This window comes from Bombina bombina, chromosome 5 (assembly GCF_027579735.1).
Source record: "Bombina bombina isolate aBomBom1 chromosome 5, aBomBom1.pri, whole genome shotgun sequence".
NCBI lineage: Eukaryota > Metazoa > Chordata > Amphibia > Anura > Bombinatoridae > Bombina > Bombina bombina.
Window position 1 is genome coordinate 478,336,112 of NC_069503.1, and position 15,029 is coordinate 478,351,140.

The 15,029-nt window shown below is 38.6% G+C and overlaps 1 protein-coding gene across 1 annotated transcript in view; it reads right to left on the minus strand.

The window, feature by feature from the left end:
* Nucleotides 1–4,865: 4,865 nt before the first annotated feature.
* Nucleotides 4,866–15,029, minus strand: part of LOC128661517 (uncharacterized) — a 216,277-nt gene continuing 206,113 nt past the window's right edge. Inside the window, 1 exon segment of the mRNA XM_053715767.1 lies at nucleotides 4,866–4,995. Within this exon segment, the coding sequence (XP_053571742.1) occupies nucleotides 4,940–4,995 (56 nt within the window). The 3' untranslated portion in view covers nucleotides 4,866–4,939.

The following is a 15,029-nucleotide window of genomic DNA, read 5'->3' on the forward strand; positions in this document are numbered from 1 at the left end:
AATGCATAAAGTGCCAAAACATAGCTGAGAGTGTCTTAAGTAAAGAAAACATACTTACCGAAAGACACCCATCCACATATAGCAGATAGCCAAACCAGTACTGAAACAGTTATCAGTAGAGGTAATGGAATATGAGAGCATATCGTCGATTTGAATAAGGGAGGTAGGAGATGAATCTCTACGACCGATAACAGAGAACCTATGAAATAGATCTCCCGTGAGACAAACCATTGCATTCAATAGGTGATAATCCCTTCACATCCCTGACATTCACTGTACTCTGGAGAGGAATCGAGCTTCAAAATGCTGAGAAGCGCATATCAACGTAGAATCTAAGCACAAACTTACTTCACCACCTCCATAGGAGGCAAAGTTTGTAAAACTGAATTGTGGGTGTGGTGAGGAGTGTATTTAGAGGCGTTTTGAGGTTTGGGAAACTTTGCCCCTCCTGGTAGGATTGTATATCCCATACGTCACTAGATCATGGCCAATTACATGAAAGAAAGTATAATTTTGTTTAAAACATTTGGAGTATGCAGTCATAATCGATATAGGTTTGGCATGTAATAACCCAATTCATTTAATAAATGGATTTGTTGTAAAGTGTGCAGGGGCTGACTGGCAACTTTTGGCCCAGGGGGAAAGTACAACCCAGAGGCCCATGGTGCAGCAACTCGACCCCCTACCCGCCTCCTTCCCGCACCCGCCCACCTATTCCTGTCCCGCCACCTTTTTCCTTACTTTTTGATGGTTTGCTCTCCATTTTTATCAATATAGAATGAACTTTACTAAACTGTCTGCTGAACATCAAACAAATAATAGGGAGTAACAATTAGCACAGGTAAAAGGTCTTTATAGCACATATCCAAATTTAAAACTCAATGTGGAAATTCTGTCAATAAATCACAAACAAAATGCAAAGAAAAGGTGCACGTCAGGGACGGATTTACCCTCTCTGCTGCCCCAAGGCCCCCTGTTTCTTCAATGCCCCTCCACATATGCATACTTAATAAAGGACCAGTCAATACAGCAGATTTGCATAATCAACAAATGCATGATAACAAGACAATAAAATACCACTTAGTCTGAACTTCAAATGAGTTATGAGTAGTAGATTTTATTTTTCTGATAATTTCAAAGTTATGTCTATTTACACTCCTTATTTGAAAGCTAAAATTTGTTCAAGATAATCATATAATTAGTGTAAATATATTAATTACTAAAAGGAACATTAAAGGGGCAGGAAACCCCAAAATTTTCTTTAATGATTTGGATAGAACATACAATGTCAAACAACTTTCAAATTAACTTCCATTATCAAAATGACTTCATTCTCTTGTTATCCTTTGCTGAAGGAACAGCATTGCACTACTGATAGCTAGCTGAACACATCGTGTTAGCCAATAAGAGACAAATGCGTGCAGGCACACACTAAAATATATATATATATATATATATATATATATACACACGCACAATTGAACCAGCTACTGAAAATATAGATCTCCAAATTAGTCCAATATGTATTGTACCTTCACTTTAACAGCTTTATGCAAAATGCATAAATAATTGATGTGCTTATACACAAGTAATTTCACAAGATAAAGTTAAACCTTATGATCAAGACAAGGCCACACAAAGAAAATATAAATATCAATATATTATAAATGAACAAAATTATCACACACTAAAGGATCCATGATCATCCATCCCAATCCCCCCCCCCCACAAAAAAAAATCTTATTGCCTAATGCATGTTCATTATTTCAAACTCTTTACTTGTCAAATATTGTTTACATACTAATCTCAATCAAATTAGCTAAATTGCTTATTAGTAATTTTAAACTTAACTTATGCAATCCTTATATTAAATCAAACTCTGGAATCTCTATTCTATGACTTGACTGTAATATCAGAATAATTGCCTGTATAATTGAAGTCTTCAGTCAGATTTAACAACCAAGATACTAAGGGTAAATATAAGGCTACTAATTATAATCTCTTAGAACTAGGGACATGAAAACCAATTTTTGTCTTTCATGATTCAGATAGAAAATACAATTTTTAAAAATAAATAAATTAAACTTTATATAGCAAATCTAAACCAACATAACATGATCATCATCCATCACACTGCATAGATAAGTGGTGCATATCTGTTGTATATACCACCCACCCCAAACCCATTGTACTACTAGTGATGTAGCAATCAATGTGTAGCATGATATGTATATCATTATACTTAGGATTACTTTCACCTACATTGCTTAACAGTTAACAGACATTTATTTTTTTTAAAACAAGGGGTATTGGTGGTAGTATTAATCACTAATCAAGATCAGGTGAGGTCTCTAGGGTCAGCAGCAAGATTGCAAGAAAAAAATAAAGCCCATGGCATTGCTGCAGCCTGCAGAAAAACAAATAGGCAGTAATTAGCCTTGATTGATTTTCATCCATTGATAGATTTTCAGCCATTATAGAGCCTGATGCACCATCCAGCAGCAATTATGCTATAATGTATTAATAAATATAATGTAATCCATTCCACTGGATTATTATATTGACTACTCTGCCTGGTGAATTATTGTGTGATTTGTGATGATGATGTCATCATGTTTGCTAATAACAGTTTTTTTTTTTAATAACTGTACTCAGTTGCAGGCAATGCAAGATCTGCCTGGAGTTAACCCTTCTCTGCAACCAAAACCAGACTCTCAGATTCTTACAGTTCTGTTAAGCAGATCTTGATCTTCCCATAATGCACTTTTGTTCTATGTCCACAGACTGACTAGTTATAAATTATTTCCCAAGGTCAGGTTCAGATATAGTATAAGTCAGGACAGGGAGGGAAAAAAAATATGTCTTGCTGTAATAGGGCAGATTTAAAAAGGGTGATTAGAGAAACAAAGCAAACAATGACAATCTGTGGCAGAAAAAGTGTCTTAAATCCCAGTTATCCCACTGGTTCAGATATTAGAAGTCGAATCAGGACAGGGAGAAAAAATATGTCTTGCTGTAATAGGGGCCAGGGCAAATTTAAAAAGGGTGATTGACATTGTTTGCTTGCTTTGTTTCTCTTCCAATCACCCACCTTTTTAAATTTGCCCTGGCCCCTATTACAGCAAGACATATTTTTTTCTCCCTGTCCTGATTAGACCTCTAATATCTGAACCAGTGGGATAACTGGGATTTAAGACACTTTTTCTGTCACAGATTGTCATTGTTTGCTTTGTTTCTCTAATCACCCTTTTTAAATTTGCCCTATTACAGCAAGACATATTTTTTTTCCCTCCCTGTCCTGATTAGACTTCTAATATCTGAACCAGTGGGATAACTGGGATTATTTAAGACACTTTTTCTGCCACAGATTGTCATTGTTTGCTTGCTTGCTTTGTTTCTCTTCCAAATTCTGTGGCAGAAAAAGTCTTAAATCCCAGTTATCCCACTCACTGTGGTTACATAACATTTACTTCATTCATTTGTGATGCTCACACTCACCACAGAGTAGACAGTCAGACACCATCACCTCCCAAGTCCCCAGTCCACCAACCACGGCACCAGCCTTAAATTAATAGCAAGCCAGCCAGGCAGGCAGCAGCAGCCTAGTAATATCTTGCCACACGCTGCTTCTCTCAGCACTCTCCCTGACTCAGTCAGCTCAGACAGTCACGAGTACTCACTGTGATCTTCCCGCGTGGCTGGGCTGTAGTACGCAGCTGCAAATACAATGCGCAGCTGCTGCTGGGACTCGAGAAGACGCCGGAAGGGAGGAGGAGTCAGGATGCGCTGCACTGAGGACTTGAGAGAGCGTGAGGCTGAGGCCCACCCCGGGTCGACAGTGGCGGCAGTGCGGCACTGTGCCACTGATGATGCTGATCTGATGATCAATCATCATTCTGGGTCTGACACAGTGACTGCCCCTGCCCTGATCAGCCACACTGCCGGCCCGGCCATGCGGTCGCATCATTCATCGCATTTATTATCATGATCATCTGCATGATCTCTGTAGTGTATATGTCACATCGATCATGACAGACATTATTTAAAAAGTATCAGTTGCACTATTAATTATTTAAAAACTCAGGATTGGAATTAAATAAATTTTATTAGTTCAGAGTCAGATAGCGCATAGCCAACACACTTTCACTTATTTTTTTCAGCCAGGCTTGCCTGCGGCCCATTTCACACTACATCAAAGAGGCCCAGGGGGCAATTGCCCCCCCGCCCCCCGGCCCAGTCCGCCCCTGAAAGTGTGAACAAATGCATATAAATTAAATGACACATTTCTTATTTTATAGATTTATTTTTTGGGATGGGGAGCCAGAACAAAAATAGGTGGTCAGGGAGATTTTTTTTTTTTATAGGATAGATAGGTTTTATCAACTTATTTTCCATTCTCAGTCCTTGCTAACGCTTTCACACCATTAGTAATTCATATGTGGTACCACATGTACTCTTCCAATTACCTTGTGTATAAGTTTCAAGATAAGATGCAACATATGCAAGACATCCCAATCAGCAATGTTGGAAAAAGTAGAATTTAGGAGAATCTAGGTACCAAACCAAGTATGTTTCTTAATATCGAATTCTTGATTTAGCTGCAATATTGTTTGCAAGAAGATTTGAAAGAATAATTGTAAGAACAAAGTGAATGTGAAACAAAAATAAAAAAATGATCATACATTGATAATAAACTGGTATACAACTAAATGTAAAATGTCATCCTAAAACTGTATAATAAAAGCAATATGTCAGCACTATTGTTCTGAATTTCTTGACTTCCATTAAATAAAAAAAACAACAAGCAAACAATGTATTCTTGAAATTAAATACTTAAACAATATCACTCTTTTATGAAAATTTAACTCTTTGCTTAAAATGTTTTCAGAATATATGCACACGTCTTCTTCCAGTAACATTATTGGTGCATCTCATGGGATCAATCTAAGTTTCCAACTTCACTGAGTATTCTTGCAAATATTTCAAGATTCACCTCTAAAGAGAGACAAAAATAAAAAGTCATGTTAAAATGACCTAAAACAGAAAGCATAAAATGTCAAACTCCTGACAGATACATTTTTCCTTTAAATTTAACATAACATCACATTTAAATCATTACATCTGTTTTATATATCATGCATACTTGTATAGGAAGAAGTCAGTCATAAGGTACATCCTATTTGTACCACTGTAAGAGTATTTGAAGTTTAATGGATTTAATTGTACTAAAACCCCCTAATAATTAGTAGGGCTGTAAACAGGCATCTGTGTGCTAAGATTGGTCCAGTTTGTTAGCTAATTATCAGGGAACAGAAATAAGGTTAAACTTTATCAAATTGACCAGATACATATTATATATTTATATAATTAGATAGATATAGCAGCGCACATAGTGAATTCTTTACAGATAAGGGGGAATAGCTGTGTCTAGATTGGGGATGGTACTGTCTGGTCACAAGCTTGCCCTTCCTCATTTAACACATATAGAGTTGGTCTTGTACTGGGCAAGGAAGTAAGCTAATACAATAGAAGCAATCAGTCATTTTACTCAAACCAATCAAATTGCTCTAAAACTGACATCAGACAAACACAGAAAAAGATTTTGAATCTTTGAATTGGATATTTTTAAATATAATCTCTCTGGAGTAGCATGTTTATGCCAAACATAAAAACCTAGGCCAATCCATAACCCCACATCTGGTTCACTTATATAACTATTTTTAAAATTGAAAAACACAACTCAATCATAATTTTATCAATTATAAAATTTGTCTTATACTAAAACTCAACAAAGCATCAGATTGATTGGACTCATACAAACCTATAGCATTGTTAAATACAGATTATAATTTCACCAGAATTATTGCAAAATACATTACTAGTAATCATCAGACCAAACAGGTTTTTTTAAATGGGAGACATTCAGGAAATAATGTTAGAAAAGTTTTACTAATTTTACAATTATTTGGAAATCAAAAATATAAAAATTCAGTAAAATAAGTTCTATATCCTTCTATTAAAATAACTGTGTGGAAAAATCATTATATGGGATCATCTATTCACAGCCATAGAATTTTTTTATTTTGGTTATAAATATAATAAAAACTTTATACTCTTCTTCCAGGTATCTATTTAACAAAGAATACAATGAGAACTAAGCAAATTTGATAATAGAAATAACTTAGAAACTTTTTTTTTAAATGTTATGCTCTTTCTAAAATCGCAAAAGAACAGGTTTTGTGTTTTATGTCAAAACATAATCATGGTTTGAAGGAAGTCATGGGCTATTTTAATTATTTATTTAGAATAGTATAAATTACATACGAAAAAATTAATCCAAGATATGACATAGGATCTTAAAAGATAGACAATGTTAGCAAATTTCTCTAACTGGTAGAATATTATCAAAATAACAATACCGAAAATATTGTATCCCATACAAATGTTATCTATGTTATTATATAAAAAGGATATGAGAAGATTAAATTAGACAAAAAAATAAAAAATTATGCTTACCTGATGAATGAATTTCTTTCATCGTGTTGAAAGTCCATGATCATTACTCTGGGGAATTACTCTTCTCTACCACTAGGAGGAGGCAAAGATTCCCAAACACCAAGAGCTCTTTAAAATCTCTCCCACCTCAGAGGTACCCCAGTCTAACGTATAGCCAAACAAAATGAGATAGGAAAATAAATAAAAGAAAAAAATTAAAGGAGCAGGGAAAAAAAAAGAGGATGTTTGTAAGAAAAGAAACTCCTCCAAAAAAAACACAGGGTGGGGTCTTATGAACCACAGTGAAATAAATAAATTTATCAGGTAAACAAACTATGTTTTCTTTCATACAGGTGGTGAGAGTCCACGGTCCATTACTCCTAGGAACTAATACCCAAACTGTGGAGTCCACAAATAATGACTCACAAATGGTTGGATTTAAAAACTTTTTTTTTACTAAGAAATAAAATCCACTTAAAATAAATCAAAAAGGCAAAAAAACTAACTGGTAGGAGAATTTTTCAGGCAGTTGTCTCAAAGGCTGCTTCAGAAGAAACAAAAACATCAAAATTGTAGAATTTTGAAAAAGTATGCAAAGAAAACCAAGTATGCAATCTGGTCAACTGGAGCATAATTCTTGAAGGCCAAAGAAGAAACTTTCGGACCTTTTCTAGCATTAGAAAAGTGAATGAACAAACTAGAAGTTTGTCTAAAGTCCTTAGTAGCATCAATGTAATATTTAAATTCCCTAACAACGCCCAAAGTATGCAAAGATCTCTCTGAAGCATTCTTGGGATTAGGACACAAAGAAGGAACAGCAATCTCTCTGCTATAGTTGTAGGAAAACTGCCTTATCTTGATGAAAAATCAGATGAGGATCAACAGAAAGAGCAGATAACTGAAACTCTTTTGCAGAAGAGACGGCCAAAAGAAGTAACACTTTCCAAGAAAGCAGTTTAATATCCACCTTATTCATAGGTTTAAAAGCAGGAGCCTGCAAAATTCTTAACACCAAATAAAGACCAGAGCCTGAGCAAAACTAGGAATATCAGGAAGATTAGCAATCTTCATATGGAACAAAGCTAAAAGAGCAGAAATCTGCTAATTCAGTGAACTGGCAGATAGGCCCTTATCCAGACAATCCTATAAGAACTGCAAAATCCTAGGAATTCTGAAAGAATGCTAGGAAAAAACATGCTCTACACACTAAGAAATAAAGGCCTTCCAGACCTTGTGATATATTCTACTAACTTACGAAACAGCATAAGGTTGGTCTGATTGCATTAATAATTCTACACAAGTCACATGAATAAGTTGGAGAAGGCACCTGAGCTTTTAGACAATAAGCACACCTAATAATAGTAGAAAGGTGTTCAGGGGACTCAGTTTCTCAGGTACAGAATCAGGCTGCTCCATTATAGCATATGACAAAGCAATGCAATAAACACTATAACCCTCTTAAAATGCTCTTGAGGAATGGAAATCACTCCCTCCAAATTATCTTTTTAATAAACTCACAGGTACAATATGTACTAAGCTGAACTGCAAAACAAAGCAGGAGACATTACATTCGAAGGGCAGATAACGTCCATCAGTATAAGGAAAACATGTGCGAAAAACTAACAGCTATAAGGGATTTTTGAATCTTTTAAAATAAACTCACAGGTACAATGAGTGCTAAGGGCTCTTGGGGTTTGGGAATCTTTGCATCCTCCTAGTGGTAGAAAAGAGTAATTGCCAGGAGTACTGGATTGTGGACTCTCACAACCTGTATCTAAGAAATTAGGTCTTTTCACATTACCACTATTTCACACAATGTCACTGCTCTATTCCCAGTTAATTCATTTATCCCATTATTGCAGATCATCATTGTGTTATTGGATGCTCTTCCTATATGGGCTGGTGTATTCATTTATTCCAAGAACTACGCGATTTAGCACATTTGATTGTGTTTGTTTTTTAAACATATTAGATCTTATACTGGGCTTGTTTTTCTTTTATATATTTGCAAACTAATTATGACATATACGAATCATTGGATCTTTGTGTTATTTTATATTTCAACATTGTATTGCCCAATGAGAATCTAGAGGTGGTCTCTTTTTAGCCAGGTCTCCAAACAGGTGTTTTTAATGTTATGATTAGTGATGCAGAATTTGTTTTTCTATAAAAAGAAAGTAGGTTTTCTAGTCTCTACAAGCCTGAGGAAACATGTTGCTTGTTATTATGTTTTTTATTTGGTTTTAATAAAAATATTTTAACTTTATCTACTTTCTATATGTATCCATTATCCCCACATCAAGTCTATTAGCTGGTTAAAGGACTGCTAACACGTCAGTCAGTGATTTGCGGGGTAAAAGTCTACTGAATGACTGAGAATCCAGCCTGCTTTATCTGCACGCTTACACGTATGCAATACAATCATGAGTGAATCTATTGCTGTCTAGTTTAGTACTACTAGTACCATGTGTCTCCCCTGTTTTTGTTTGCAAAATTCCAATTTACTTCTATTATAATTATTATTCGCTACATTCTCCTTGTGTCCTTTGTTGAAGGAGCAGCAATGCACAACTTTGAGATAGCTGAACATATTTGGTGAGCCAATGATAAGAGAAATGTGTGTATATCCACCAATCAGCAGCTATCTCCCAGTAGCGCACTGTGGTTTTTGAGCATATATAAGTATGCTTAAAAGAAACAAAAAAACATAATTTATGCTTACCTGATAAATTTATTTCTCTTGTAGTGTATCAAGTCCACGGATCATCCATTACTTGTGGGATATTCTCCTTCCCAACAGGAAGTTGCAAGAGGATCACCCACAGCAGAGTTGCTATATAGCTCCTCCCCTAACTGTCATATCCAGTCATTCGACTGAAAACAAAGAGAGAAAGGAGAAACCATAGGGTGCAGTGGTGACTGTAGTTTAATTAAAATTTAGACCTGCCTTAAAAGGACAGGGCGGGCCGTGGACTGGATACACTACAAGAGAAATAAATTTATCAGGTAAGCATAAATTATGTTTTCTCTTGTTAAGTGTATCCAGTCCACGGATCATCCATTACTTGTAGGATACCAATACCAAAGCTAAAGTACACGGATGATGGGAGGGACAAGGCAGGATTAAGCGGAAGGAACCACTGCCTGAAGAACCGGTCTCCCAAAAACAGCCTCCGAAGAAGCAAAAGTATCAAATTTGTAAAATTTGGAAAAGGTGTGAAACGAAGACCAAGTCGCGGCCTTGCAAATCTGTTCAACAGAGGCCTCATTTTTAAAGGCCCAGGTGGAAGCCACAGCTCTAGTAGAATGAGCTGTAATCCTTTCAGGGGACTGCTGTCCAGCAGTCTCATAGGCTAGGCGTATTACGCTCCGAAGCCAAAAGGAAAGAGAGGTTGCCGAAGCTTTTTGACCTCTCCTCTGTCCAGAGTAAACGACAAACAGGGAAGATGTTTGACGAAAATCCTTAGTAGCTTGTAAGTAAAACTTCAAGGCACGGACTACGTCCAGATTATGTAAAAGACGTTCCTTCTTTGAAGAAGGATTAGGACACAATGATGGAACAACAATCTCTTGATTTATATTCTTGTTAGAAACCACCTTAGGTAAAAACCCAGGTTTGGTACGCAGAACTACCTTATCTGCATGAAAAATCAGATAAGGAGAATCACATTGTAAGGCAGATAGCTCAGAGACTCTCCGAGCCGAGGAAATAGCCATCAAAAACAGAACTTTCCAAGATAAAAGTTTAATATCAATGGAATGAAGGGGTTCAAACGGAACTCCTTGAAGAACCTTAAGAACCAAGTTTAAGCTCCACGGGGGAGCAACAGGTTTAAACACAGGCTTAATTCTAACCAAAGCCTGGCAAAATGCCTGGACGTCTGGAACCTCTGCCAGATGCTTGTGCAAAAGAATAGACAGAGCAGAAATCTGTCCCTTTAAGGAACTAGCTGATAATCCTTTGTCCAAGCCCTCTTGGAGAAAGGACAATATTCTAGGAATCCTAATCTTACTCCATGAGTAATTCTTGGATTCACACCAATAAAGATATTTACTCCATATCTTGTGATAGATTTTCCTGGTAACAGGCTTTCGTGCCTGTATTAAAGTATCAATGACTGACTCGGAGAAGCCACGCTTTGATAGAATCAAGCGTTCAATCTCCATGCAGTCAGTCTCAGAGAAATTAGATTTGGATGATTGAAAGGACCTTGTATCAGAAGGTCCTGTCTTAGAGGCAGAGTCCATGGTGGAAAGGATGACATGTCCACTAGGTCTGCATACCAAGTCCTGCGTGGCCACGCAGGCGCTATCAGAATCACTGATGCTCTCTCCTGTTTGATTTTGGCAATCAGTCGAGGGAGCAGAGGAAATGGTGGACACACATAAGCCAGGTTGAAGAACCAAGTCGCTGCTAGAGCATCTATCAGCGTCGCTTCTGGGTCCCTGGACCCGTAACAAGGAAGCTTGGCGTTCTGGCGAGACGCCATGAGATCCAACTCTGGTTTGCCCCAACGATGAATCAATTGAGCAAACACCTCTGGATGGAGTTCCCACTCCCCCGGATGGAAAGTCTGACGACTTAGAAAATCCGCCTCCCAGTTCTCCACGCCTGGGATATGGATTGCTGACAGGTGGCAAGAGTGGGACTCTGCCCAGCGAATTATTTTTGAGACTTCTAACGAACTCCTGGTTCTCCCTTGATGGTTGATGTAAGCCACAGTCGTGATGTTGTCCGACTGAAATCTGATGAACCTCAGTGTTGCTAACTGAGGCCAAGCCAGAAGAGCATTGAATATCGCTCTTAACTCCAGAATATTTATTGGAAGGAGTTTCTCCTCCTGAGTCCACGATCCCTGTGCCTTCAGGGAATTCCAGACTGCACCCCAACCTAGAAGGCTGGCATCTGTTGTTACAATTGTCCAATCTGGCCTGCGAAAGGTCATACCTTTGGACAGATGGACCCAAGATAGCCACCAGAGAAGAGAATCTCTGGTCTCTTGATCCAGATTTAGCAGAGGGGACAAATCTGTGTAATCCCCATTCCACTGACTCAGCATGCATAATTGCAGCGGTCTGAGATGAAGGCGCGCAAATGGCACTATGTCCATTGCCGCTACCATTAAGCCGATTACCTCCATACACTGAGCTACCGAAGGGCGCGGAATGGAGTGAAGAACACGGCAAGCATTTAGAAGTTTTGATAACCTGGACTCCGTCAGGTAAATTTTAATTTCTACAGAATCTATAAGAGCCCCTAAGAAGGAGACTCTTGTGAGTGGGGATAGAGAACTCTTTTCCTCGTTCACTTTCCACCCGTGCGACCTCAGGAATGCCAGAACTATCTCTGTATGAGACTTGGCAACTTGAAAGCTTGACGCCTGTATCAGGATGTCGTCTAGATACAGAGCCACCACTATGCCTCGCGGTCTTAGAACCGCCAGAAGTGAGCCCAGAACCTTTGTAAAGATTCTCGGGGCTGTAGCCAACCCGAAGGGAAGAGCTACAAATTGGTAATGCCTGTCTAGAAAGGCAAACCTTAGAAACCGATGATGATCTTTGTGAATCGGTATGTGAAGGTAGGCATCCTTTGAGTCCACTGTGGTCATGTACTGACCTTCTTGGATCATGGGTAGGATGGTCCGAATAGTTTCCATTTTGAAAGATGAAACTCTGAGGAATTTGTTTAAGATCTTTAGATCCAAAATTGGTCTGAAGGTTCCCTCTTTTTTGGGAACCACAAACAGATTCGAATAAAAACCCTGTCCTTGTTCCGTCCGCGGAACTGGATGGATCACTCCCATAACTAGGAGGTCTTGCACACAGCGTAGGAATGCCTCTTTCTTTATCTGATTTGCAGATAGCCTTGAAAGATGAAATCTCCCTTGTGGAGGGGAAGCTTTGAAGTCTAGAAGATATCCCTGAGATATGATCTCCAACGCCCAGGGATCCTGAACATCTCTTGCCCACGCCTGGGCGAAGAGAGAAAGTCTGCCCCCTACTAGATCCGTCGCCGGATAGGGGGCCGTTCCTTCATGCTGTCTTAGCTTTCTTGCCTTTGTTCCAGGACTGGTTAGGTTTCCAGGCCTGCTTAGATTGAGCAAAAGTTCCCTCTTGTTTTGAAGCGGAGGAAGTTGATGCTGCACCTGCCTTTAAATTTTCGAAAGGCACGAAAATTAGACTGTTTGTCCTTTGCTTTGGCCCTGTCCTGAGGAAGGGTGTGACCCTTACCTCCAGTAATGTCAGCAATAATTTCCTTCAAACCAGGCCCAAATAAGGTCTGCCCCTTGAAAGGAATGTTGAGTAATTTAGACTTCAAAGTCACGTCAGCTGACCAGGATTTAAGCCATATCGCCCTACGCGCTTGGATGGCGAATACGGAATTCTTAGCCGTTAGTTTAGTCAAATGAACAATGGCATCAGAAACAAATGAGTTAGCTAGCTTAAGTGTTCTAAGCTTGTCAATAATTTCAGTCAATGGAGCTGTATGGATGGCCTCTTCCAGGGCCTCAAACCAGAATGCCGCCGCGGCCGTGACAGGCGCAATGCATGCAAGGGGCTGTAAAATAAAACCTTGTTGAATAAACATTTTCTTAAGGTAACCCTCCAATTTTTTATCCATTGGATCTGAAAAAGCACAACTGTCCTCAACCGGGATAGTAGTACACTTTGCTAAAGTAGAAACTGCTCCCTCCACCTTAGGGACCGTCTGCCATAAGTCCTGTGTAGTGGCGTCTATTGGAAACATTTTTCTAAATATAGGAGGTGGGGAAAAAGGCACACCCGGTCTATCCCACTCCTTGCTAATAATTTCTGTAAGCCTTTTAGGTATAGGAAAAACATCAGTACACACCGGTACCGCATAGTATTTATCCAGCCTACACAATTTCTCTGGTACTGCAACTGTGTTACAGTCATTCAGAGCAGCTAATACCTCCCCAAGCAACACACAGAGGTTCTCAAGCTTAAATTTAAAATTAGAAATCTCTGAATCAGGTTTCCCCGAATCAGAGATGTCACCCACAGACTGAAGCTCTCCGTCCTCATGATCTGCATATTGTGACGCAGTATCAGACATGGCCCTTACAGCATCTGCGCGCTCTGTATTTCTCCTAACCCCAGAGCAATCGCGCTTGCCTCTTAATTCAGGCAACCTGGATAATACCTCTGACAGGGTATTATTCATGATTGCAGCCATGTCCTGCAAGGTAATCACTATGGGCGTCCCTGATGTAATTGGCGCCATATTAGCGTGCATCCCCTGAGCGGGAGGCGAAGGGTCTGACACGTGGGGAGAGTTAGTCGGCATAACTTCCCCCTCGTCAGAATCTTCTGGTGATATTTCTTTTATAGTTAAAGACTGATCTTTACTGTTTAAGGTGAAATCAATACATTTAGTACACATTCTCCTATGGGGCTCCACCATGGCTTTCAAACATAATGAACAAGTAGTTTCCTCTGTGTCAGACATGTTTAAACAGACTAGCAATGAGACTAGCAAGCTTGGAAAACACTTTAAACAAGTTTACAAGCAATATAAAAAACGTTACTGCACCTTTAAGAAACACAAATTTTGTCAAAATTTGAAATAACAATGAAAAAAGGCAGTTACACTAACGAAATTTTTACAGTGTATGTAACAAGTTAGCAGAGCATTGCACCCACTTGCAAATGGATGATTAACCCCTTAATACCCAAAACAGAATAATAACAGACAAAAACGTTTTTTTGTTTGTTTGTTTTTTCAAACAGTCACAACAACTGCCACAGCTCTACTGTGGCTTTTTACCTCCCTCAAAAACGACTTTGAAGCCTTTTGAGCCCTCCAGAGATGTCCTGGATCATGCAGGAAGAAGCTGGATGTCTGTGTCTGTAATTTTTGCTGTGCAAAACAACGGCAAAATAGGCCCCTTCCACTCATATTACAACAGTGGAAAGCCTAAGGAAACTGTCTCTAGGCAAAATTCAAGCCAGCCATGTGGAAAAAAACTAGGCCCCAATAAGTTTTATCACCAAATACATATAAAAACGATTAAACATGCCAGCAAACGTTTTATATTACATTTTTATAAGAGTATGTATCTCTATTAATAAGCCTGATACCAGTAGCTCTCACTGCATTTAAGGCTTTACTTACATTAGTTCGGTATCAGCAGCATTTTCTTTCAAATTCCATCCCTAGAAAAATATTAACTGCACATACCTTATTGCAGGAAAACCTGCACGCCATTCCCTCTCTGAAGTTACCTCACTCCTCAGAATATGTGAGAACAGCCATGGATCTTAGTTACTTCTGCTAAGATCATAGAAAACGCAGGCAGATTCTTCTTCTAAATATTGCCTGAGATAAACAGTACACTCCGGCACCATTTAAAAATAACAAACTTTTGATTGAAGAAATAAACTAAGTATAAAACACCACACTCCTCTTACGCCCTCCATCTTGGTTGAGGCTTGCAAGAGAATGACTGGGTATGACAGTTAGGGGAGGAGCTATATAGCAGCTCTGCTGTGGGTGATCCTCTTGCAACTTC